The 23,893-nt window shown below is 43.1% G+C and overlaps 1 protein-coding gene across 1 annotated transcript in view; it reads left to right on the plus strand.

The window, feature by feature from the left end:
• The first annotated feature begins 421 nt into the window (after window positions 1-421).
• USP7 (ubiquitin specific peptidase 7) overlaps window positions 422-23,893 on the plus strand; it is a 74,499-nt gene continuing 51,027 nt past the window's right edge. The window contains exon 1 of the mRNA XM_074918820.1: window positions 422-1,072. Coding sequence (XP_074774921.1) covers window positions 991-1,072 — 82 coding nt within the window. The 5' untranslated portion in view covers window positions 422-990. The remainder of the gene's footprint in view (window positions 1,073-23,893) is intronic.

Here is a 23,893-nt window from a genome sequence, read left to right on the forward strand (position 1 = left end):
GCGGGGGGCCGCGGCCGGGCTGCAGCGGCGAGAGGCTCCCGGCGGAGGCGCGGGCGGCCCCGGGCCCCCACCAGGTAGAACCGGAGCCGCAGCGCCGCGCCGGCGGCAGGAGCGGGGTCTCCGCCGCAGCGGCCGGCGGGCAATGGCGGGCAACGGCGACCGCGCGGGGACCTCGACGGCGGCGGCGGCGCTCCCCGAGCTGCGCGCAGGTGGCGGCGGCCTGCGGGGAGGCCGCGCCGGCGCCCGGGCCCGGCCCCTGTGGCCCCGCCCCCCCCGGCCTCCTGTGGCGGCGGCGGCGGCCGCGGCTGCTGTTCCCGGGGCGGCCGCGGCGCTGCCTCCCCCTCCCCGGCTCGCTGGGCTGCCCCTCATGCGGATGTGACATTTCACAGCGTTACCGCAGCCGCCATTTTGAGACAGAGCGCTGGCGGCGGCGGAGCGGCACCAGCGCGCCGGGGCACAGGCAACGGGGGCGGCCCGCGGGCCGGGAGCAGCGAGCCGGGCGTCGGCCAGCGGCTGTGCCGGGGCGCTGGGGGGGGCGGGAAGGCAGAGGAGGGGCCCCGCGGTGCCTCCCCGACTTCGCAGCGCCGGGGACACCTCGCCGGGGGAGGGGGAAGCGCCGGGCGCCACCGCCGCCGGGCCCTGACTCCTGGTCTCCCGTCCCCCCCTCCCCTCCTCCCGGTCCCCTCCCCTCCGGCCCCCGGGGAAGCCGCCACCCCCGGCCGGTCCCTCCTCCCCACCCCTTTCCCCCGACCGGGAGCCGCCGCCGAGATTGGGCGAATAGCGAGCAAATACGTGCGCGTCTCGCTGCCTCCGCCGGCTGCCCGCTCCCTGCCCGCCGGAGCCCAGCCGCAGCCCCCCGAGGCGGGTGCCCAGTCGCGGCCGCTGCCAAGGCCCCGCCGCTCCTCCGCCCCTTCCCCTCCCGACACAGGCCTGCAGCCCCCAGCGGGAAAGGCCCAGGCCGCCGCCGCCGAGCCCCAGCCCCAGCCCGACATGAACCACCATCAGCAGCAGCAGCAGCACCAGAAGCCCGGGGAGCAGCAGCTGAGCGAGCCCGAGGACATGGAGATGGAAGGTAAAGCCGGGGCCGGGCAGGGCCCCGCGCCCTCAACTCTGAGGAGAGTTTCCTCCCCCCCGCCTCGCCCCCGTGCTTCGCTGCCGGCTCCCGGGGCTTCCCGGGCGCCGCGTCCCCCGCGGGGAGCCCCCGTCCTCCCTCCGCCGTAAACACGCGCCCGGCCCTCTCCTCCCTGGCGAGCGGGGCCGGCCGCCGTTCGCCGTCCCATGCCCGGCCGCGGCCAGCCCCGGCAGCCGGGGTGTCGTGTGTCCGCCCCCCCCCTCTCCCGGGGCGCGGGGAGCTCTGCCCGGTGGCACTTCGGCGGGAGCGGGGGGATGCCGGGGAAAGTTGCGGCGACGAGGAGCGGTGCGGGGCCGGGGGAGGCGGCCCGGGGGGGGCTCTGCAGGAATTTGCATCGCGGGAGGGGGAGGGTGCGGGGGAAGCGCTGCTACAAAAGGAGACCCGCTCCCCCGGGGCGAGGCGTGCGGCCGGGAGCCCGGGACCTTCGGCCTGGCGGGCACCGGGAGCCTCCCGCCGGGGGTGGCCGTCGGGAGGTGAGCGGGGAGGCGTGGGGGGGGCGGCGGGGGCGCGCAGCCGCGCCCCGAGGGGGGCCCGGCCGGGGCGGGGGGGTGTGTGCCGGGGGTCCGCCCCGAAGTAGTTGTGATTTCGGGGGGAGGGTTTTGCCTTCCGCGGGGGAAGGGGACGCGGTTGTCCCGAGGGCTGCTCGGCCCCCGGGGCTGCCGGGCGGCGAACGGTGGGCAGCGGGGCCTAGCCCGGCCCGGCCCCGCGCCGGCGGGCGGGGTGGGCGGTGGGCTCAGCCCTGCCCTGCCCGGGGCCGTGCGGGGCGGCGCGGCGGCTCGGCCCGGCCGCTCATTGTATGCAGGCAGCCACGCTGCTCGCCATTTTTAATTAACCCTCCTTTGAGGGTTATTTACAGAAACCGCTGCCGGCCGGGCCTAGCGCGGGGTCGGCGGGCAGCGCTGGCCATGTGTAGCGCCTGCACAGCCCTCGGCCCGGATCCTGCACCGTCATGCAGTTGCGCTGGTTTCATAAAGGAGGCACTACATTTTCAGGCTTGTTCCCTGCTCCGGTCCGGTGTGGTCTCCAGTGGTGCCTTCAGCAAATTTTTTTTTTTTTTTTTTTTTGCATTGTGTTGTTATTTTTACACACCCTCTCCCCTCCCTCCTCCCTTTGAACGACACCTTCTGTCTGAATGCAACGATGTAAAATTATTTGGGGCAAATGTACGGCGGGATTTTGTTCCCTAAGGAAGGGCAGCCACAGTGTGCTGCTTGTACTGATGGTATTTGACTTGGAGGTCAAAACCACCAACTACCTAAATATCATTTAGAATGCCTGGCTGTGAAGATGCCAGTTCTTTTACAACCGTTTTAATCAACAGTGACATAAGTATTCACCAACGCGAGATATTTTGCTTGGAAACGCGACAGTCGAATTAGCAAATTCTGCTAAATAATAGTCATAGAAATCGGGAGGAGCAAAGGTGTTTTAGTGGAAGTTTGTCACGGTGACTGTGAGATTACATTTCAAGATTAGAAGGTCATTACATAAAGCCTTGCTTTCTTAAACACAAATCTCTATTTCATAAAATATTCAATGGCTAAAACTTACTTAGTATCGGAGTGACTGGTTTTTGTTTTGTTTTAGAAAAATCTCCAAACTGGTGTTTATATACTGTGTGACAAATATGTAAAAGGAGGTGATTTTAAAATATACCTCATACTTGTATGCATACAAATATTAACATCTTGTGGGTTATATTTTCCAGCAGATTGTTTGATAGCCTTCAGCAATCTGCTTTTTTTCCAATATCCTTTTCAAGTCCTTTAGAATATTGGCTGTATTTAATGTTTTAATTTTAATTTTTATGGGCTCGATGCTCTACCACGCTGGGCACACTGTGAAATACTGAACATTTTTGTGCGGTGTGAAGGTGTCCTGAACTTCTCTGGATCGCATCCCCTCTGTCAGCAGGGATGCAGGAGTCCAAAATACATGCGGGAAGTCCCTTTGATCCTTGTGGAAATCTTATGCTGGTGGCCGCCTCCATGTGAGGGGTGAGGAAAGAGTCTCTCTGTATATCAACAACACCGAGAATACAGCGTTATCTCAGAAATCTGTTTGAGATCCATTAGGCCGCGTGCAGCTGATTCTGGGTGATATTATGAACTTTGTAATTTGTGAGAGTTTACAGAACTGTCCACTTATGCAAAAACAAAACCAAGAAAGTTTAGCCTTTGGAGGTTTTTTTGTAATTCTTGATTTTTCTTGAGGAATGTGTTAAATTTACAAAATAGCAGGGATTAGATTATTGTTAACTTTTAATAAGAGTTGACGTGATGGGTATGTATTCATTTAGTGTGTAAAACAATGTTCATCATCTTAATGTATGGGTGTTTGTGCTTTCTTGAGAGATGCTTTCAAGCAGTGAGGAGAACACTTAATAACATGTAGTTAGCTTAATTTTAACATGCACAGAACAGTGTCGGATGCCATTTTTCAGTGAGTGATCATGTTAGATTTAGGAGGTATGTGAAGAATGCACAGTGGAAAATTGCACATCTTGAATTATGTGAAGGTTTGCTTATTCTGTGTACAGCTATACTAGATGAACAATTTTTGATGAGTTAACCATTTCAGATGTAGCAATAAAAGCGTGGAATTAAATTCTTTAGGATCACATCAGATACGGTATTTTGAGTGTCTGCTCTCATGTCCCTGCTTTTCTCCCTTCCCTTTCCCTTATGACTAATTTACTCTTCCTTGGTGACCTTATGGACACTCCGTGTAAATGAAAGTAGTACTAGACAGGGCTATCGGACTTCAGGAGGAAGGAAGACATTCCCTTTAGAAAGAAAAATTAATCTCTGCATCACAAAGGAATGAAGCAATGACAGCCTTGATAAGGGGTGGGTACCTGCTCAGCAGGACCAGGTGTGATGCAGGCTCACCTACTTGCAACACTTAGCTAGAATGCTATGGTGTTACAAATCTGTGTATTTAGTCTTCTGTTACCTGTGGATGTTGTTTGTAATCAGCTTTAGTCTTATGGAGGCTTGGCAGTGGTGATACATGGACAGGGAAACATTACATTCATAAGAACTGTCAGAAGGGGTTGTGTCCCCTTGGCTGAAGGCAGCTGCTGCCCTGGGTGAGGGTACAGCTGGGCAAACGCTGCCTTTGCTGCTGCTTGTTTTCATCTTGTGTGCCCTGCCAGTGGGTGGGCTAGTGCACCTCCCCATAATTACGAAGTGATCGAAATTAGAAACAAAAAGTGGGGGTTTAAAATGTAGTTTAGGTATTCAATTTGGCTCACCTTGGCAGAATGTGGTGAAGGTTTGGCATTGGGATGGGAAGGAACAAGAAGGGCTGCTGGAGGTGGCATGGATGCGGGCAGTTTTCTGGCCAAATTGGGTCACTAGCTATGGATTTTATGTGCGCCCTTCATCCGTTGCTGCATAAAACTGTGTGATTCTGGCTGCTGTGGTTGCCTTTGGGCCGAAACAGAGCGGGAGCGTGCAGAGGAGCCATTGGTGCCCACGTTTTAGATGAATTAACAGTTTGTGGTGGCGATTAGTAAATTATCCTGTAGAAATTCTGAAGAGTTTATTTGTACACTAAATAAATTCAGTGGAAAAAATTAATAGTTTACTGTAAGGAGGGTATGTAGGTTGCTTTATCATGCAAAGAATTATGGCTCTTTAGTTGCTAGTGAGTTGTTCTACAAAGTGTAATTGAATCCAAGTCCCGATGCTTTATGTGCTTCCTCTGTAGCATCTTTTCACAAATGTGTCTGAACTTCAAAGAACTTGGATTAATACAAATTTACAGTTACGTATTTCATAAAGTTCTTTCATGGAAAGTCTAATTTCTGGCTTAATAACTGTAAGTTTCCCTTGTTTGTAGTTTGAATCTGATTTTTTTTGTAGGTCCAGCCTCTGCCCTTAGTTATGTATGTACATGTGTTTTGCATTATGGAAGTTTCTTTTCCAAAGTGGCCAGCCCAGGCTTATCAAGACCACGTCACAGTCTGTGAACACACGGTGACTGGTAGTTCAGGTTGCACACTTGTGTTCTCCTCGTGTCAGGTCTGCAGTCTCTCAGGCAATGCTGTCTTTAAGTTTTTCCCTTGTCAGGGCAATTTAAAGTTGAGATTTGAATTCCAGGTGAAATGATGCAAGATATTTATGAAGAACAAGGAAAAAAATAAATGATGTGTTGAGGTGTATGTGTATGTATGTGAAAAGTTTAAAACTGCACTGTTCTGCAGTTCCCATACAATTAAATGTGTTGCTGCTCGTTCCTGTTTTGCTCACTACTGACAGATTTTACTAGATTTCTGACCCTCTGTAATACTGGTATCAAGTACTGAACATTTTTTTGCCTGTCTTCTGAATGCTTACTTCTCTCTCATATTTTGTCCTCATTAGTATTCTCAATTCCTGGCAATTTAATATCATTTGCATACATAACACGGTGTTAATTTCTTTTTTTGCCTGCTTCCATGCCTTTCTCCTGAACGCCCGCATCCTTTTCTTTCTCTGAGCTCCTTCACTCACTTCTGTATTGCTTCTAGCCAAGTGGTGATAAAGTGAGGCTGTATGTTTGAGAGGAGAATATGCAAACTAAATTCATCATAAGACTGTGGGTATCTGCTTGTTTATATGTTCTTCCTACCCCTTCCCGGCTCCAGCCTTGACATTTTTCTGTGAAATAGATGATGTTCAAGTGAGAGGAGACAGAAACACTGATGCAGCAGACAACGAGCAAGATTAAGTTAATTCTGAGGTTATACCTAGAGTAAAGAACCAGGCCTGGCCGCCTCCTCTTCCCAGTAATGATAACATTTAGTACCTCTGGAAACAGCGTGCTTAGCCTTGCGAAGAGATGTGCGTCGTGTCGCTCTCAGATAGCTGCTTCATGCCAACTGAGAAAGCGGCATTGGTGGCTTTTGAGGAGTGCTAACTATGTCTAGAGTTTCTTCCGTGCATTCTTCATGAACTGGGTGCTCAGTAGGTCGTCAGAGTTAGTAAACTTTCTCTGAAAGAGAAGTGGAAATAGTGGAATAGTGGAAAATGTGTGTAAAACTCAGAGGGAAGTGTAGATAGCGTGTTATTCAAGATGAACTATATATATATCAGATTTCCTTACTCCACTCCAGTTGTTCAGTGCTATTGGCTGAATTCAGAAGAGAAGTAAAATCCTCTCCCTGTCATTACTAGGTAGTTACACTAGGTAAATAAGCAAGTTGTCTGTGTAAAAGTAATACAAGCCCAAACTTTTAAAAAGCGAATGGAGATAGTTGAGACTAACTGAATTGGTTCCATTGCTGCAGAAGAATTTATCACAAGAAAATCTAAACAGTGCATCCAGTCTGTAGCAGTTAAACCAGTTTAGCCAGTACATCTTGCATGACATCATTTGATATTTGGGGTAAGGGTGAAAATGAACTGGCTTAGAGCTTGTGAAGCATTCAATTTTTTTTAAATTATAATGACTTTGAAATAGGGCATTGTTTGCTTTAGTATGTGCTTTGAGGTGTCTCAGATCAATTGCTTTAACTTTGCATCTTGTGGCTGTAGAATGTTGATTGTGAAGGATTAGTAATCCCTAGCAAGTGTGCTTTTTCCCCTTAAATATGTATATGAATTAATATATATATATATATATATAAAATATCTGCTATGTGCTAGTTTGACATTACCAACAACAGCATTAACAGTTATTATAAAGTGTCTTGGCAAGTCGAATAGGGCTGGAGACTAGCTATCTTATTTGTTAGTTTATTAAATATGCAGTCTTGAAACTTTTTTATTGGTCATTTAAGATAATGTATTTTTCTCTGATGGTTTTAGCGTTTTAATCTGATACACTAGCAAAAACAGTGAAAGTGCACCTAATTGGTGGCAGTGGCTGTAGCATGATGTATCTGTGCATATTGTTGCAGGCTTAGACTTAACACATTTTAATAATTCTGCTAAACAACTTTTTTTTTTTTTTCAGTTTGGCTTCCTGATTGTAGTAAAACAAGCTCTGTAAATTCAGAAAGATTGAATGGGGTTTGAATGACTTGCCAGCAAAATGAAGAAGGGTCAGCTTGGAAATGTTTTACTCTGACTTGTAGTTGCCTAGTTTCCCTAGAAGGCTGCGGTTTTGTCAACTAGAAATAATTAAGTTTCTGGAAATCGGCAGATGGGTTTTGAAAATACTGAAACTGTACTGAATATTTGCAGTTTGGGGAAGACTATGTTAGTCTTTTACTGTGGTGCCTAGCAATCTTTGGAATTCTCTTCAGAATATAAAAACACTTTTGAAAACTGCTTTATATTGGACTTAATGTGCATCTAGAATAACACAGCTTGATTGGTCAGCATAACAAAGTGCATATATTTGTTAAGCAAAATCTCTTAAAAATATGGAGATTGAATCTAAATGGTAAATTTTGATAAAACTAAAGTTCCGTGGTGTAATCAGTATAGCATATCTCAGTTTGTGTTTTTAATTGCTGTTTGGCTGTTGTTACAAACATTACAAAATTAATTCTTGACCCATTTAATAGTGAAGATTTAAACAAAACTGTCATGCTTTGTAGCACCAAACATGTTGTGAGAACAGGACATTCAGTGTCTGCAAACCTGAAGTTCTCCCTGACTGCAGCTGTAAGTGAGCTCCAGAGTGATGCCACTCAGAGAAGATGTGCCAGGAGCATCCTATTTGAATTAGGGAAGAGAAAACAGTAGTACCTCAGCTTATTCTTGCAAATATGCTGGTATGTGTGATAGATAGTCTTCCAGGCGTCCTGAATATCTTGGGATTTTCTGCATTGAAACCAGCAGGTTGACTTGCACTCCAAAGCATATTGCAAACCAGAGGAAGACGATGTGGATAGTGAGCTGCAATGTCCTATAAGAAGAAAGTTCAAAACAGATTTTAAAATTTTTTTAGCAGTACTGCAGTGTTTTGCAGCCTAGGAGAGGTGATGAGGTTTTTTTTTAAAATACAGTCACAACTCTTTGATATGAAACATCATGAAAGTGCTGAAAAACAGAACTTGGGAGCTTTATGTTTTGTGTATTAAGGGATTGAGTGCACTCCAGTAGAACTTTCTTTAAATGCAGAAACCTCTGAAGGTCATTTTTCGTAATTTCCCTTTTCCTAGTGTAAATAGGAAAGGATGCGTAGGAGTATCATTAATGTTCACCGTAGCTCTAAGCATTGGTCATCTGGTGATTTCACAAGGTGCAGCTGTAATGATGTTCTTAAAATATGGCATCTCCAGCTGTGCATGTGTGTTTTTGTAAAGATCTAAGGAAAACTTTGCTTAAGGCTCTAAATGTGATGTTATACTAATACAACAATTGGATGAATTTCTGTGGAGCTGTGTTTAAAAAAAAGGAATGGTTGTGTGTTTCCACAACAGAGATTTTCCTTCCCATATGCTTCAGTGAGTTATTTTCTAACATCACTGATATTGTTTGGCAGAACTTTGATGGAGATTTTGATAAAAGTATGAGGGTGCAAACGCCTTTTAGAACTCAATGAAGGTTTTAAATTCCAGATACATCTTAGTGGGTTAATATTTTTTACTGTTAAATAGATCAGGGTTTAGTGGTGTAAATTTGTTTCATAAAATGACTAATTTGTAAATTAAAAATGTACAGACTTTACATCTGTAGTAAATAAGTTAATAAATGAGTTAATATATATAAGCATTATTTAAGTGAGGAGAAATTATATTTTTAAGAAGAGAAACACACTTCCCAGTAAAATATCAGCACATTATTCTGTGACTAGATAAGAAATTTTTGGTTTAAAACTTGCTTCTAAGCCATGAAAGCACTGGATAAATTGTGGACTAGTTTCAAGTCTAGGCCATGCAGTGGTCTGTCTGCACTCTTGAGCATCTCATGTGTGGTTGCTCATGTCCGTGGTCTCTCGGGACCCAGCAGCAGCTCAGGGATGCTCTGCAGGCTGGGGATAAATCTGACCCCCCAGCCAAGGAGGAAGCCGCCTTGCATGGACAGGTTGTGGCTTGTAGTGCTATGAATATTATGGTTTGCAGGTCTTAAGACCAGAAAGATTGGCCGCACTGCATCTGGGATCTCTATTTTCATGCATCACCATTTTATCCATCAGCTGCGATAGGGACCGTTACTGACCTGGTCCTACTAGGCTGCCCCAGCCCCGCTCTGACTGGAGGAGTGTCTGTGTTGAATAGCACTTATTTAACATTATAGAGTTTTTACACAGTAACCGGTTGCATTTTTTTTGTCTTGATAGTTTGTGATTGCTGGAAAAGAACAAAGAGATTAAAAAGTGTTTGGGGAGTCATCTAAAAATACATTTTGTTTTGAGCAGTCAAGGTAGAGTTGGTGATCCTAGTACGGGGCATGGTGGTTTCTGCATCATCTTTGTTTTTTTTTTTCAAGAACAGAGATCATTTAATTGGGCGGTGGGGAAGAATTTAACATTTTCCCTGCCTGCTTGTAATGCCGGGCAGCTCTCCTGATGCAGCTGACCTTGCTGTTGCTGTTCAGTGGTCGTGAAATAGGTCTGGGTTATGTATCACCAGAATATTTGTGGTAGCCATAATCAGGTAACAATTTTTAGACACAAGTTTGCCTTCGCAGCACGTCTTAACTATTCCTTTAGATCAGTGGTTGGTTTGCTTCTGTTACAAATGTTACAGCTGACTAGACACTTGGATGCTGTTACATGGCTTTACAGGCTTCAAGTCCTAAGACCATGTGAGATGAACTGTTTTTAAAAAGGAAATCTGCTTAATCAGAGGCTGTGTGAATCCTCTTTTAATCATTAAATCAAACTAAGGATAGATAGTGAACCCTCGTTTAATCAGTAAGTCCAGCTAAGGATAGATAGATTTCCTCCTTTGTTGGGAGTAGCAAGGAAATTATCTCTTCTAAATAATTTTTCACCTGGTTAAGTGTTAGTTGCTTAATAATATCAAGGGGTGAACTGAATTTCTGGAGACTAGTAGATACTATTAGAAGTTTGAACACAGCAATAACTCAAACGTGTCTGTAAATTATATGAATTAAACAGTGGGTCACAAGCCACATTTAAAACCCTCCTTGCTGATAGCAGTTACAGTAATGCTGTTTCACAATTTTCTTCTGCTTTCCTTTCCCTCTTCTCATTCTTCCTGTGTGGCTTTTATCTCCTCTGTTTCAGATGCTTCTTGGACTTCAGCTCTGCACCAAAAAAGCCCAGTCCCCTTAAAAACTAGTATAACGCTTTGCAATATTTCTGTCATGCCACAAAGGTAGTAACCATAAGTGTGAGTTTTGGGTTTTTTCTTTTTTTTGGCTTTTCCTTCTTAGAAGTGTTCTTACAGTTGAGGTATTAAAAAATCAGCAGCAGTGAAATGAAACCAAAATCTGCCAGAAATCAAAACTTACTAATGATTTTTTCAAGTAGTTTATTCTAAAATTTTAACCACAGGATTTGATAATAGTTTATTTCTTCAGATGTATTGCTTCAGTTCCATATTGATTTTAAGATATTTTCTTGTTCTCAGCAGATTTGTCTTGGGTTTTTAGCAAGTTTTGTTCATCGAGCTCATACTTTGGCTTAGAACCTGTGCCCTGAAGTGTATTGTCCAAAGTAGGAGAGGATTGGTGTGGAAGGGGTAGAATCCTTACTGGAAAGGAAAGGATTCTTTTTTCTCTGAAGGAGGGAAAGCTGTGCAGCTCCTTTGCTTACCAGTGGAGCTTTGCTGGAGAAGCCCTCTCTTGATCTTGATAGTGGCACAGATTAAGGGAAAAATAATCAGAAAGTTGCACAAAAATGATCTCGTTTCACCTGTATCAGTTGTCTGATCATAAGCATCCCTGTTCCACCATGACTTTGTTCTGTCCCCTCTGCTTTGCTGGAGAGATGTAGTGAAATCTCCGGGTTCTTCAGTCCCTGCAGCTGAACCAAGAGCTGAGCTGGCTCTGGCAAAGGGAGGGGTGTAGAGGTGTGGATGAGTCTGGGGATGGGGCGCATTGGCACTGCCACTGAGGAAATGCGTGTGGTGGAACTGCAGCTTCTGTCTTCAGACTCTTAAACTTGGGATAAAAGCACTTCAGCTTTATTGGTCAGTGACCTCTCTTGCTGGATTAAGAAAACATTCTAACTAATTCTTTAAGACCTTTCAGCAGCCTTCAGTGAATGAGAGGTGTTAACATTAATGCAGTGAGAGACCGTGCCTCAAGTGGTTCTCTTCACTGTGTATCTGTTGGTTGTCTTAGAAATTATGCCTGCCCCAGAAGCATTTGTATAAATCCATATTGCAAACTAGTAATGAAGATGAATCAAAATTTAGATATTTGTGGCATTTCTGAAGAACAAAATGGAAGTCAAATTCAGGAAAACTACGTGGTTGTTTGAAGTACAGCACAATCAAGGTCGGAACACGAGCCGTGGGAGCCTTCCTAATGCCTTATGTTTTCAAATGTGTAAACCCATGCTTTTGCTAGTAAAGTTATACTAGTAGCACTGCGTTCAACACAGAGCTCATCTTCAAGGCCCATTTTAGTCAAGAATATTATTATTGCTACCTAGCTTTTGCTTAAAGTAGTACAGAGGAAGCCCACTGGCAATTAGCAGGTGTGCATGCTAGACCTCTCTGGAGTCAGAGGCAGCAAAGATCTCCCACATCCAAGGAGTGTATCTTAACTGGCCCACTGTCAGGTGGCTGTGCTGTGCAGCAGTCCAGATGAGAATAGTGCCTGCAAGAAAGAGGAGTCTAACCTAAAATTGAGCACAAGCTGCAGTGAAGGTCCTGGATTTCAGTCTGGGCACCAGACTTCATTATATCAGATGACTTTTATATGCTGCTGGAAGCCAGGGAGAAGAGTTTGTGTCTAGTTTAATACTGCTGCAGAGAAGAAGTATCTTCTAGAACAGTTTTTTTCTGACCTGTGCACCTTCCTTTTGCCTCCTCGCTTGTATTGACACAACTGTGTGGGAGCACATGGTAAATGAGATGAATGAAGAAATCTGAATTTAAAGTAACTTCCTTATTTATTTTTAACCTTGCTCAGTTCACTGGTCTGCTTTATTGTTCAGCCCCACAAAGAAGTGGGTCAGCTTGGCTGAGGAGGCAGGAGGGAGAGAAAAATTAAAAGTCATTAATAATGCCTTTGACTTTTTTTTTAACTTTTCCAAGACATTTTATTTGATGCGTGGACCAGTATCCCTCAAGAAATGCTTTAGGGGACAGGGCTGTAGCAAGGGTAGGTATCGAACCCAAGCTTTCAGGGCTCTTAATGCAGACACATGGTTTTGCCATTATAAAAATTGAAAGTTGTTCAGGTGCAAACCACTTCTGGGGAGGAAAGTGTTCCCATTGCAGGTCTGCTTCTGAATGTTGCTTCTGTTACTTCTTTTTTTTTTTTTTTTTTCACAAGGGTATTCCTTGTAGCTAAAAATAGTCTCTTGCATTTTGAAGATACATCTTTCTCACCTATTCTAAGTGGGTTACTATTTTCTGATTTAAGTACCTATTAAAATCTCAAACGGTTACCTCAAATCATGGTGTGCCAGACCAGTTAATCTGGCCACCAACCTGTTGCTGGCAGCTCTCTTTCCTCGGGAGCGGTCTCCCAGATGGGTGACTTGTAGCAGGGATGGTGGAAGCCTGCTTTATACCCCTGTGTTTCCTAGGTGGGGGTGCACTGGATGTAGTGGAAGGGAGAACAAGCTTTGAAAATAGGTCTCACAACTTCCAAAATGATGATTTTGCCCTGCCTACTGGTCCAGTTCAGAAGAGCAGCTGGAGAATTGGACAGATGGGCCCTTGCTCTTGGTTGCAGCCTTGTCTAGATGCTCTTTGGACCTGAGCAGGAGAGAGGCTTGGAAGGGTATGCGCTGCTTTTCCCCTGCTGCCACTGGGATGATGGCATGTTAACTGCCTGCCACAGTGCTCAGGTGGATAATTTCTAGTGGTCCGTGTTTACTTCAGAAGTTCAGCTTATATTCAAAAGATAGCTGTATACTTGATTATATTGAGGTGAGCATGAATTTTCTGGGAGCTGGAACGCTTTCCTCACCCTACCATGTTTCTCTCCTGTGTAAATTCACTCACTGAGATCGGTAACTGTAAGGCACGTGTCATGGTTGGATGTATGCAGCTGCCTCCTGGATCTGTAGAGAAATTGTTGTTTAACCACTTGCTGTGTTGTAAGATTTAGGAGAAAACACAAATTGCTCTAGCTATGCTACTTGTAGTGGTGAGAAATACCTTCTCCTTTCCACAGAGCTCTACCAGTTCTTCCAGTTGTGTTTTTGAAGCAATGATAATCAAATACAAGGATTAGAGTTACGGAAATGCATGTTACCATTGTAGGAAGTTTAAAAAGCCCCAGTGCAGGTAGCAGTACACCACTGGCAGTAACAGCACTTCTGTGTACGTTGTGTATGTGCTGTGGTTTCCACTGATTCTCTCTATTTCTAAACAAAACTCAGAAATGCAATCTAGTCTTGAAAATCCTTAATGACCTAGAACTCATGTTTTTTGTCTACGGTTTTTCTTTTCTGTTTCCACCTCAAAATAAAGCATCATGAAGGTTGTAAACCTGCATAAGCAGAGATTCTTATTGTTGGAGGTTGAGAAACTGTATTGCTGGCACTTGATTTGCCACTAGATCTCAGTCTGAGATCTGGCTGAACCAAGTACAATAACTAGTATATATAAATTAAAGTGTAGGGATCATTTCTTTGATCCCAGGTAAAGGATTCATGTAAATGGACTATTGCAATAATAGTATTAGTAATAGTAAATTAATACTAATTACTGTAAATAATACCAGTACCGTTGTTTCTGATTTAATTCCTTACAGAACTGAAAGTGATAAAGCTGTATCTTGTTTGATCCAATGTTTTGCCTATTTGTATACTTATTAAAATTGATAACAGAAATCACATGGAAACTGTGCACATCCAGCAGGCTTTTTTATGCTCAAAATGCTGTTCCTCTAAAAAATATTTCATATTTGTACATTAAAAAAATTAAATGGAAAATAAGGTATAAAACTATCCCTAGAACAGTAGCTGTAACATGAAAGTAATGCAGCACAGACAATGCTGTCATGTCACAGGAGTTTGTCACTTAATGCAGGTTTTTAACTTAAACTGCAAAGGGATGCCACAACTCTGCCGGAGTGCTTTGGACACCACACCAGTGTCTTGAGTTTTAGTTTGCATGGGTGCAAAGGGACGGGCATGCATTTAGTGATGCATCGGGATTAACCTTTCTTTTTCCCTAGTAGCTGGAGCTCAGCATTCAAGTGGATGTTCCTTGTACAGCTCAGCAGGGTGAGTTCAGAACTGCTGTGCCTGAGAAGGAAGGTTGCAGGGGTTTAAAGTGTGCTTGGACTTCAAGAATGCTGGATTGTATTAAGTGGTAGGGAATAAGCACTGTTGGCATTGAAATTCTTACATTTATAACCTTTCTGTTTGCTTGTGAAATTCGTGAAGTTGGTTGCTAATAGCATTAGCAGAAAATAATGAAAATACTTCCCCCTGCATCTATTAGGCAGGTATGATGGCAGAAGCAATAGTAAAAGCTAAAACCAGGTGCCTGTAAGATATATTGAAAGGTGTTTCTTTTTGTTCTGGGGTCACTTATTCTGTGTCAACACTTTGAACCAAGTATTTTACTTTTCAAAGAAGAGAGGATGGCATTTGCAGTGGTTTATATGATGAAGGAACACTTCTTCGGTCTTGGATTGTGCAACCCGACAGTAGTGGGTGTGATATTTCCCCTGTGTGTGCACACTGGTCCTTGTGATGGACTTCCTCTCTTCTGCCATCCAGCCACACATGGGTTAGGTGCTGGGGACTTTCCTTGAGAAGGGGAGGATGGGCAGATCCTACAGCTTGATAGAAATTCTCTAATAAAATCACAGAAATCTCTAGCGTCTCACAGATTATCATCTGGATGTTTAGTGAAGTCTCTTATCGACTCAACCTATCCTTGTCTGTGTCTGTCTCTCTCTGGTTTTGTGGGGTTTCTTTGATCTTAAAAAGTGTGCTGAAAATGCATCGGTAGTAAAACATCCACGGGGTCATTAAAATACCTGAATTTGACCATATGAATCAGGGCAAATCAAAGCATGCGTATGCTTTATTCCTTTTTTTGAACATTTTTATGGTCAAATGATGTGATGGGGGGGGGGGGGGGGAGTATATCTGCTGGGTAAAAATCTAGACAGTGTATTGTGTCTGATGGGGTTTGTGAACAAGCTTAAACAGGTGAAGACTCTCCTGTTACATGTGCACAGATAAATTTCCTTTTGTGTAGCTTAGCTGTTAAAACTATGCTAGTGTTGTGTTACCACCCTGATAAACACAACACATTGCCACTTACTTTTAGACACCTGTTTTTTTAGGTGAAATAACTGAATATTGTATCAAAGGTCTGGTTTGGTTCTTTTGCTGGTCTGTGTGCTGTGTCCCAGAGTGCAGCATCTCCTCCCTGATAACCTCCAGCAAAACAACCATTCTCTTTTCAGTCCCAGTCTATTTTGTCTTTGTTTCTGTTGTCTTTTTATATCCCTTCTTATTCCTTATTGCAAAGGCATTGCGTGGCACATCTCTTCCTTTTTTAATGAAAGAAGGTTTCCCCTTTCGAAAAGGGAAATGTATTCCTGCATGGATAACAGTTGCAGTTAAATTATTACTGTAGTAATTCTTAAATCCTGGTCTTATTCTGACATTGACCAGTAGCATCTGGAGCTCATTTCAGGTTTGGGTCAGATTTGACTGTAACGACACTTAAATTGGAGCTTTCTGCTTCAATTCTGTCAGTTTGAGGTATTAAAAATATTGACTTTTAGATGAGAAACCTTCAAATAATGTACAGTACTTGCAGATGCTTTTTTCAGATGTATTTCTTAAGCAAGATGTCTTAAATTGTGTCCTCCCTTTCTGAAAGGAGAAACATCCTTATGGATTCTTAATTGAATTTTTTTTTGTTGTTGTGAAAAAGGTCTGGAGCTGAGGAAGTGCCAGGAATTACATACTAGACAGTTTGTGGTGTACCTCTATGTTTGGATTTATTTCTCTCTCCTCCTCTGTGATCCACTGGCATGCACTGTCCCATGCTCACCCCCCTCCAAGGAAAACTGTTAGCAGTTTTAAAGTCATGGAAAAGTAGTCCAGGAAAAAGAGAGGAAATGAGATGAGGAACCAGTAGTGGGAAAGTGACAAAAAAATCTGCTTTTGCGTGCTCCAGGGTCCACTCAAAACACTGACAGGATTTGTGGAATACAAGCTATAGCAGGAAATGTAAACGCACTAGCTAGAGCAAAAGGAGTGTGAGTAGTAAGGATGTTTGTCCCAGCTGTAGTGGCTGATGATGACACAGGCCACAAATGCTACATTATTAGAGAGAAAAATAAAGGGTGGAGAGAAAACTTAAGGGACTTATGGTTTTCCTGAGACAAAGGAAGAATCATTCATCATCAATAAAATAGGGAATTTGAGATACAGCTTAATTCGGTGGTGATGTTTATACCAGCTTCTAGCCAGAGGCAAAGCAGGAAGGCAGTAATTAATTTTGGAAGTCCTCAAAATTTGCTTCAGATGAGTGGCGCTAGCAATGGAGCAAAAATAGAAGTAGTTGGGAAGATTTGCCAGAAAGAATAGAGTATTGAGATTGGGAGTGTATTTGTGGAATTAGGGTGTTTTGCAGAGCATAAGAAAGATGTAATTCACTGGATGACATGCAGTAGTCAGCTGTTCTAAAACACATTTTCAAGTCTGTTTTGTTGTCTTTATGCTCTAAGAATAGTTGACCAAAAAGCCATTGAAATACTGTCTGATGATTTGGCTCATGAAACAAAAATTAAAATGTAGTATGTAATAAATAAGAACACAAATACACAACAAACATGTGAGCAGTGAAGTACAACTTCCTCTTCAGAATGTATTTTTGCTCAAAAATGTGCTCTAGTTATAACTGCTGCCACATATGAGGTAACTGGTTTTCCAAAGAAAAAGGAGAAGTATTTTGACCAACTTGTTTTGTCGTCTTTTTCAGGGAAAAACTTATTTGGGTGGTTATTTGGGCTGGTGACACGTAAGGGCATTAGTGAGAGCTCTGAAATATGTAAGAGCCCCAGCATATAAAATAAACTCCATCCAAAGCATCATCCCTCCACCCTTCAACCACTTAGTTGCACTGCAAGATGAAATCTAAATGACATAGATTCAAGGTCTCATTTCTTGAATGTGTCTCTCAAATTTCTTTTTCTAAAATAGTCGTTTGCATGATTTGCATAAACCACATAGTTTTGAAGTTTGCAGCTGCAAATGTTACTGTATGATGTATGTGGTTCAAGAAGCTCTGTCTGTGATGATAAAAAAATAGTTTTAGAAATGATTGCTGCTTTACAGGTGTTCCAGTGTTTTATCTCCAGATAGTATTTTTAATTCGTGTTTGTATTCCAAGTAGTTTGATTTTGGAGATCTGAATTTAGCTGTTCTCAGCTAATGTGGGTGTGGAGGAATACACAGTAGTTTCTTTCCCTCATTGATTTCAGTGCATTTGTGTTAGGATTTGAAAAAGAAAGCTAGCCTCAATATATGTGTATGGTTGTGCCTTTTTAAAATACGTATATTGTTTTCTCTAGAATACAAAGCGTAACTTCATTTCTGATTGTGTTTGCTTAGCTAATATGCAGACTTGGCTACATGGTCCCATGGCAGCCTTTTTGGCATTAGAACAACACTGAATAGTTAAACAGGAAAAGCTTTTAATGTCATTTCTTAAAAGTTTTCTTTTGTTTCATTTAAAAAAAAGTGACTTAAAACTGATGACAAAAAAGTGATAAAACTGTCAGTGGAGTGCTTAGTTGAGGATTATAAAATTCCTGTTCTGCATTCTCTTAAGAATTCCTTGGTAAATAATGGAAGCTAACACCCAAAATTCCTTATGTTTTCTATATAAAACAGGTTTTCAGCTGTGCTATTTGAAGAAAGTTGTTCTTCATGTAGACGGTATTAAATAATTAATACAGTTTAGTGCTAATTTTGGCATCTGCTAACATTTGGATGTTTTCAGTACAGTAACTCACATCTTCAAAGCAGTAAAGAGAAGCTGATCTTCAGAACATTTTACAGCAATAATCAGCTCTTTCCCAGAGCCTAAATAGTTATTTCCCTGCATTAACACTTGGGGGTAGAAAGGCTGCTGTCAGAATATAAAAGGAAAATAAAGGTTAAATCTTACTTAGAAGTGAATGTTGAAGAAAGCCTAAACTGCTTTGGGACCTAATGGTTCTGTTGTAAAGGCTGAGGAAGACTCTTGGTTCAGTCCTCTGTTAAGGCTTTTTAAGTTATTTTAACGCTTGCCAGTGTTTATGCTACCAAATAGGAGAAGGCAGAGCAGCCACCTGGCAGAGGATTCGGTAAATTAAGGCTGGCCAGAAAATTCATGGCTGTGGTTTCTCGGGGGTATCCAGACCCTGAAATCTTTGTGGAGACTCTGGTCGAAACGGGGACACTTCTGATCTAGAGAAAGGGATTTCTGTGACAAAGGGGAGTAGGCTGGGGTAAACCACCCCACAGCCCTTGCTCCCTAGGGCACAGCCCTGAGCCTGTTGCCTGGTCAAAGCCAGGCACATCACCAGGTCACTGTCCCAGCTAGGCACTCCTCCCGTACAGTCATTCTCTGCTCGTCCTCTTTGGCTCCGTGAGGTTTTTGTAGAACATGGAACAATGCTAACAGAGAAGGTTGGAAAACTGAGCTTAAGTAACAACCTCAAAAACTCCTGGGAACCACCATGTCTTTCAGGAATTTGGGAAACTGGTGGAGAATAGAACACTCTGAAATTTGTGTCTTTGAGAACAAAAAAGACACTTCTTGTCCAACTCATTGTAAAACATCCCATTTGAAAAAGGAATGTTTTTTGTTTTGCTCATTCCGCAGTTGTTAATTTTAGATGAGAGCATAATTACTTCTTGTTAATTACAGTGAAAACAAATGGTAACATTAGCACAGTGTAGATTCTTTTTTAGTAGGCATCCCTTAAAATCATAGTTTACCATTTTGCTTGAAAAGTATGTGTTAATAAACATAGTGAAAACGGAATTTCAATAGAAAATAATGATTTTGCCAGCAGTGCTGCTTCTATCACTGGGAGGAAACAGTAAATGTTCCTCTGTTACCAGGACGTGCACGTGTGCATGTGTATCAGTTTGCATAAAGGACTTAACAAAAAAAACCCCAACCTAACAAACCTTGAATGGTTTAATTGTTGTTGTCGTTTCCCCCACAGTTAATCTAGACTTGTAAAAGCAACCCTGACATGAGGTTGGGATTCATCAGCACCGGGCAGCCCCATGCTCGTTGGTTCGGCTCTGTGCTGTGCTCCCTGGTGTGGCCGGCTGCAAGGAGGAGGAAGCCGTCAGAAGCACCGACTCTGGCCTGGGAGGTGAAGCCGTCACCTGTGGGTGCAGGTTGGGTGGGGAGCCTGGGGCTGATCCTGCTCCCTGCCCTGCACCGCCTGGATGCTTCTCTGCAACTGGGATTGTTTTTCTTGAAGTGGAAGAGAAGCATGACTAGGCTGTGCTCTTGTTTTGAATGCAAAGTGCTAAATGCTTCTGTGATGGACTCTTTTTTTTTTTTTTCTACAGTAAAGTTTACAAACCGTGAGAAACTGTGTCAGGAATCTTGGACTTTATTTTTTCTTAAACTTTAGGCTGGTAACAGGTTTTTCAGTATGAATGTTCAAAAGCTTCTTATGGAAAACCTGCATATTTGCATAAGGTTAGCCACCCTGGATTGAGCAGAAATTGTTTAACCTGGTGTCTTGTGTCTTGAGGTCTATCAGTAGCCGATGCTGATGTTAAATGTTAGGGCAGGGGAGGTATGGCAAGTTCCCTTCCCTGCAGTGCTCACCCAGAGGGTGTCTGAGCCTGGCCAGGCTGCCTCCATGCCTTTTCACTGCTCCTGATGGAATCTTCTTCCATTCATTGCTTTTGCCTTCAGAAGTGAATGGGGAATAATATGTGCTTTGTGTAGGTTCACGGTGCTTCTTCATCTTGAACGCTGCCTGGTTAACAGCCTTGCTTTCCTCCTCCATCTTACAAAGGTATAGGAGAAGTAAAAAAGTTACAAGGAAGAAAATAAAAATCATAAAAGGTATCAAATGGCCGCTGTAGCAGTAATGACTAAGTAGACTAGGAAGCACCTGTCTGCCACTGGTGTGGTGGATAACTGGGGAAAAGATGTGCCGCAAGTCTGGAAAGCACAAGTGACGGGAGAAGGTGAAACAGAAACAGTGTAAAACCAGGAGAACGTGGAATGTAACATCAGAGGATGGGTTGAAAATAAAAAGAAAAAAGTTATTTTCTATAACATAGTTAAACTGTGGCATGTTTTGCTGGGATGATGTAAATAGTAGTAACATGTACTGGATGGAAAAACAGGGGCACATGCAGGGCGTTTTGGAACGCAGAGACACCATCCATAGATCAGGCAATCCCAGAGCCTGAGATGGGGCCCTGGGAGGGCGCCCTACAGCAGTGTCCCTCCCCGTTCCTGTTCCCTTCGGCCTGCCATGGCTTCCTTTGTTGGCCAGTGTGAACCTGGGTGCTGTGCTTTGTGGCCCTCCAGTTTTGCAGTGCCACTGCCTTTGAGCCAGAGGGAGCTGGGAAGGTGTCTTGGTCTCCACCACATTTTCTGACAGAACGTTTCATAGCTTTCAGAAGTTTCATGTGCGTCATGAAAAATTATTTTGTTTCTTTTAAACTCACATTTTGGTAATTTAATGTAAAACCCTTTGCATTGTAAGTAGTAGAAAATAATTGTTCTCTGGTAGGTTTTTTTGGTTGATTCCCCCCCCCCCCCCTCTTTGTGTTATTCAGGATCTTTGTCTGGTGTATCTTGTATCCCCTTGTCATCTTTTCTCTGAAGTGAATATATCTGGTCTGTTTTCTCTTGTCCTTGTTCTTAACCTGTTAATGTGTTATATGAAGAACTCAAACCAGCACACACAGCAGGCTTTATTTACAGTTCTCCCTTATAAACATTATCTTTCTGCTTCCATATTATAGTTCAGATTGTTGTAGTATTCTGTGCACTGTGCTAATTAGAGCCCATAGTAGTTCTTTTTTATAGAAGCACCACTTCAAGAATAATACAGTCAGATACTGTGCTTAGGTGGCCCCAGGATCTTCCAGTTGTGCATCCCAACTGAGCAGTGCATGCATCACATGGCATGGCATAGATCACCACTGTGTGTACCCAAGGACAGTTTTGTCTTATACTAGATTTGCCGTAGGACTACCAGCTCAAATCTGTAGATGATTTGGCTTGTGATTTCATGCTGCTTTGCTATAACAGCCACCTTTAAAACAGGCTTAATAGTTGCATAGTTAGCCTAAAAGGAATAATTTCTTGTGAGCGTATTTGATTTAGACTCCTTTATTATTCAGCAAAGAAGCCTGGATTTAAGCTTGTTTGTGTTGTCGAATGAGAAGGAAATACCATTAACTCTGCTTGCTTTGTTGTTCACAATTGTGTAAGTTTAGTTATTCTCCGGAATTGGATTGGTTTGTCTTTCCCTCTTCTCACAAAAGCCTAGTCTCAGAACTACCAGCTACCTGTAACCACTAAGATTCCTGTGAACCTACTTTACATATCTATCCATTTCTCTACAGAGCAGAAAGCATTAAAAAGGAGAGGTAAAACAAGATCAGTGTTAGCAAATCTCCAGTGATAAAGGAAGACCTTTAAAAGCTTACTGAAGATAACAGGAAGAAATGTGGAAGGTGTTAGATCCTAGGTGTGAGGTCTCTGATACCACATCACCCAGTTTCTCTAGCTCGGAGTGATTTGTCTTGTTTAAAGGTAAATTAAGGTATGAGGCTAACAGTTACTTTTTTTTCCTCCTAGTAACTGTAAAATTAATTGCAGTGCAAAATCCATATTATTATCCATTTGTTGTTCTTTGCTAGGAAGTTGGTTTTGTGTGTAATAACATGGACAGATCAGCAGTGTTTCAACAGTTTAAAAAAATCATGTCAGTATTATGAAAAAAAGAGGATTTAATATATTCATGCTACCTTTCCATGCTAATGCTGGTATGGCAGAGCTCAGCATACTTCAAGTCTGAGTTCAGGAGCAGTGCAGTTAGCATTTGCTGTGAGTCTGAACCCATTCTCAAACAAAATTTCAGAATCTGAAATAATTTTGACTTTGTAACAAAGTAAGTACACAGAGTCAGTCTACCTCCAGAGCTAGTTTGGGCAAGTGGTATGTGTAATCATACTAATCCATGTAAGGCGGTATTTTATATTACTGTTAAATGTTTAATACCTTTTTGCTTCTTAAGTATTTAGCAAGTATTCAGTCATAATATTTACTTCAGTAGATAATAGCCTAAAACTTTCTGAAACTGTGGTCTGTGCTCATCCAGAATGATACGGGAGCAAGTTCTGAAAATGCATGTGGCTGGCTACTAAAGACTGTGCATGTCCAGGTGGTGAAGGTGTATGCATTTCTATACTTTCACAAGAAAAGAGGGAGGTGCTAATGGAAGCATAATCACCAACCCCATAATAGGGTGCTCATAGTATTATCCAAATAAACTCATTTTAATTGCTATTTAATTGTCTTTTTTTAAAACACAAAGAATGTGACCACAGAGCTGTAGCATACTGAATGTAGTGTCATGTATAAACATAAAAGCTCTGCAGTGATTGAGCTGCCAAGGCTCCAGTTGAGAGTGTATCCTTTTCTTCCCTGTGTCAGAAGTTCATTTTTTGAGTAGTTTTTCAGCCTTTCTAGTGATGATTGCCGGAGAGCTTAGCGTTTGTTGTTGCAAGAGATAAGTCAGTAAAGCAGTAAAACATAAAGAGGGCGTGATACTGGGAAAACACATTGTTTAGGGTGTGTTCAGTAGGTTGGGACCCAGTGCCTTGTCTTCAGCAAAGATGTAATCATGCTACCATCTCTGGAATGTGCAGAGACAAGACGTGACGAGTTAGGGTAGTTGCTTCTATAGCCTTGCTGCTCTAGATACAGCAAAGAGAAGGTAGTACAAGTCCAGTAGTTGCTGCCATAATAGGTCATGACACTTCTGATGTTTCAGCCTTTTCCTTATCGTGGAAGACAATAATTTGTCTTGTCAGCTGTTCTAGTTACTGGATTTGGGGTATTACGTGGGAGCCAGAAGCAGTCTTCCTTCCTTTCTTCCTAATCTGATAGTTTTCTGGAAGTGTAACCCGAGCTAACAAAGCTCATCAGACCAGGAGAAGGAACTATGAAAGTTTTTTCAGCAAGGCCATCTTTTGCCCTGATGACTGCCAGAGGGTTGTGGCACTGTAGAATGGGTAAAGCCAGGTCAGTGAGACAGGCATATTGGTGTCTTTCTGAGAAATAACATCACTGTACTGAAGAAAAACTCCTGCTGGTGCTGCTGTCTATGCCAAGTTATTAAACAGAGCTTAAAAAGTATATGAACAATTACTTAAGATGAGAAGGCTGTCTATACAAACTCCTTCAGCAAGAGTATAAAGTTGTAAATATGTTGGGTAATTATAGGCGTGTTGTTAGTGTCCAAACTGAACTCTGGTTCATGCAGTCTTTCATTTAGCACTGAATTATTCATAAAGCAATGAGTTAAACTGCTGAAAGCAGGCAGTAATTTAGTCCCTGTTTTAGTAAATTTTTCGGGGTGACTTCTTAAATGGCAGCTTTTGGACTGTAGAGTAACTGCATTGATAATAGCCTAAATGTTTTATACGTGTCTATAAGAACTTAATAACAATTTCAAGACTTAAAATTTTGTTTGTAAAGTGCCATCA

The sequence above is a fragment of the Athene noctua genome, chromosome 15, assembly GCF_965140245.1.
Source record: "Athene noctua chromosome 15, bAthNoc1.hap1.1, whole genome shotgun sequence".
In the NCBI taxonomy this organism is placed as follows: Eukaryota; Metazoa; Chordata; class Aves; order Strigiformes; family Strigidae; genus Athene; species Athene noctua.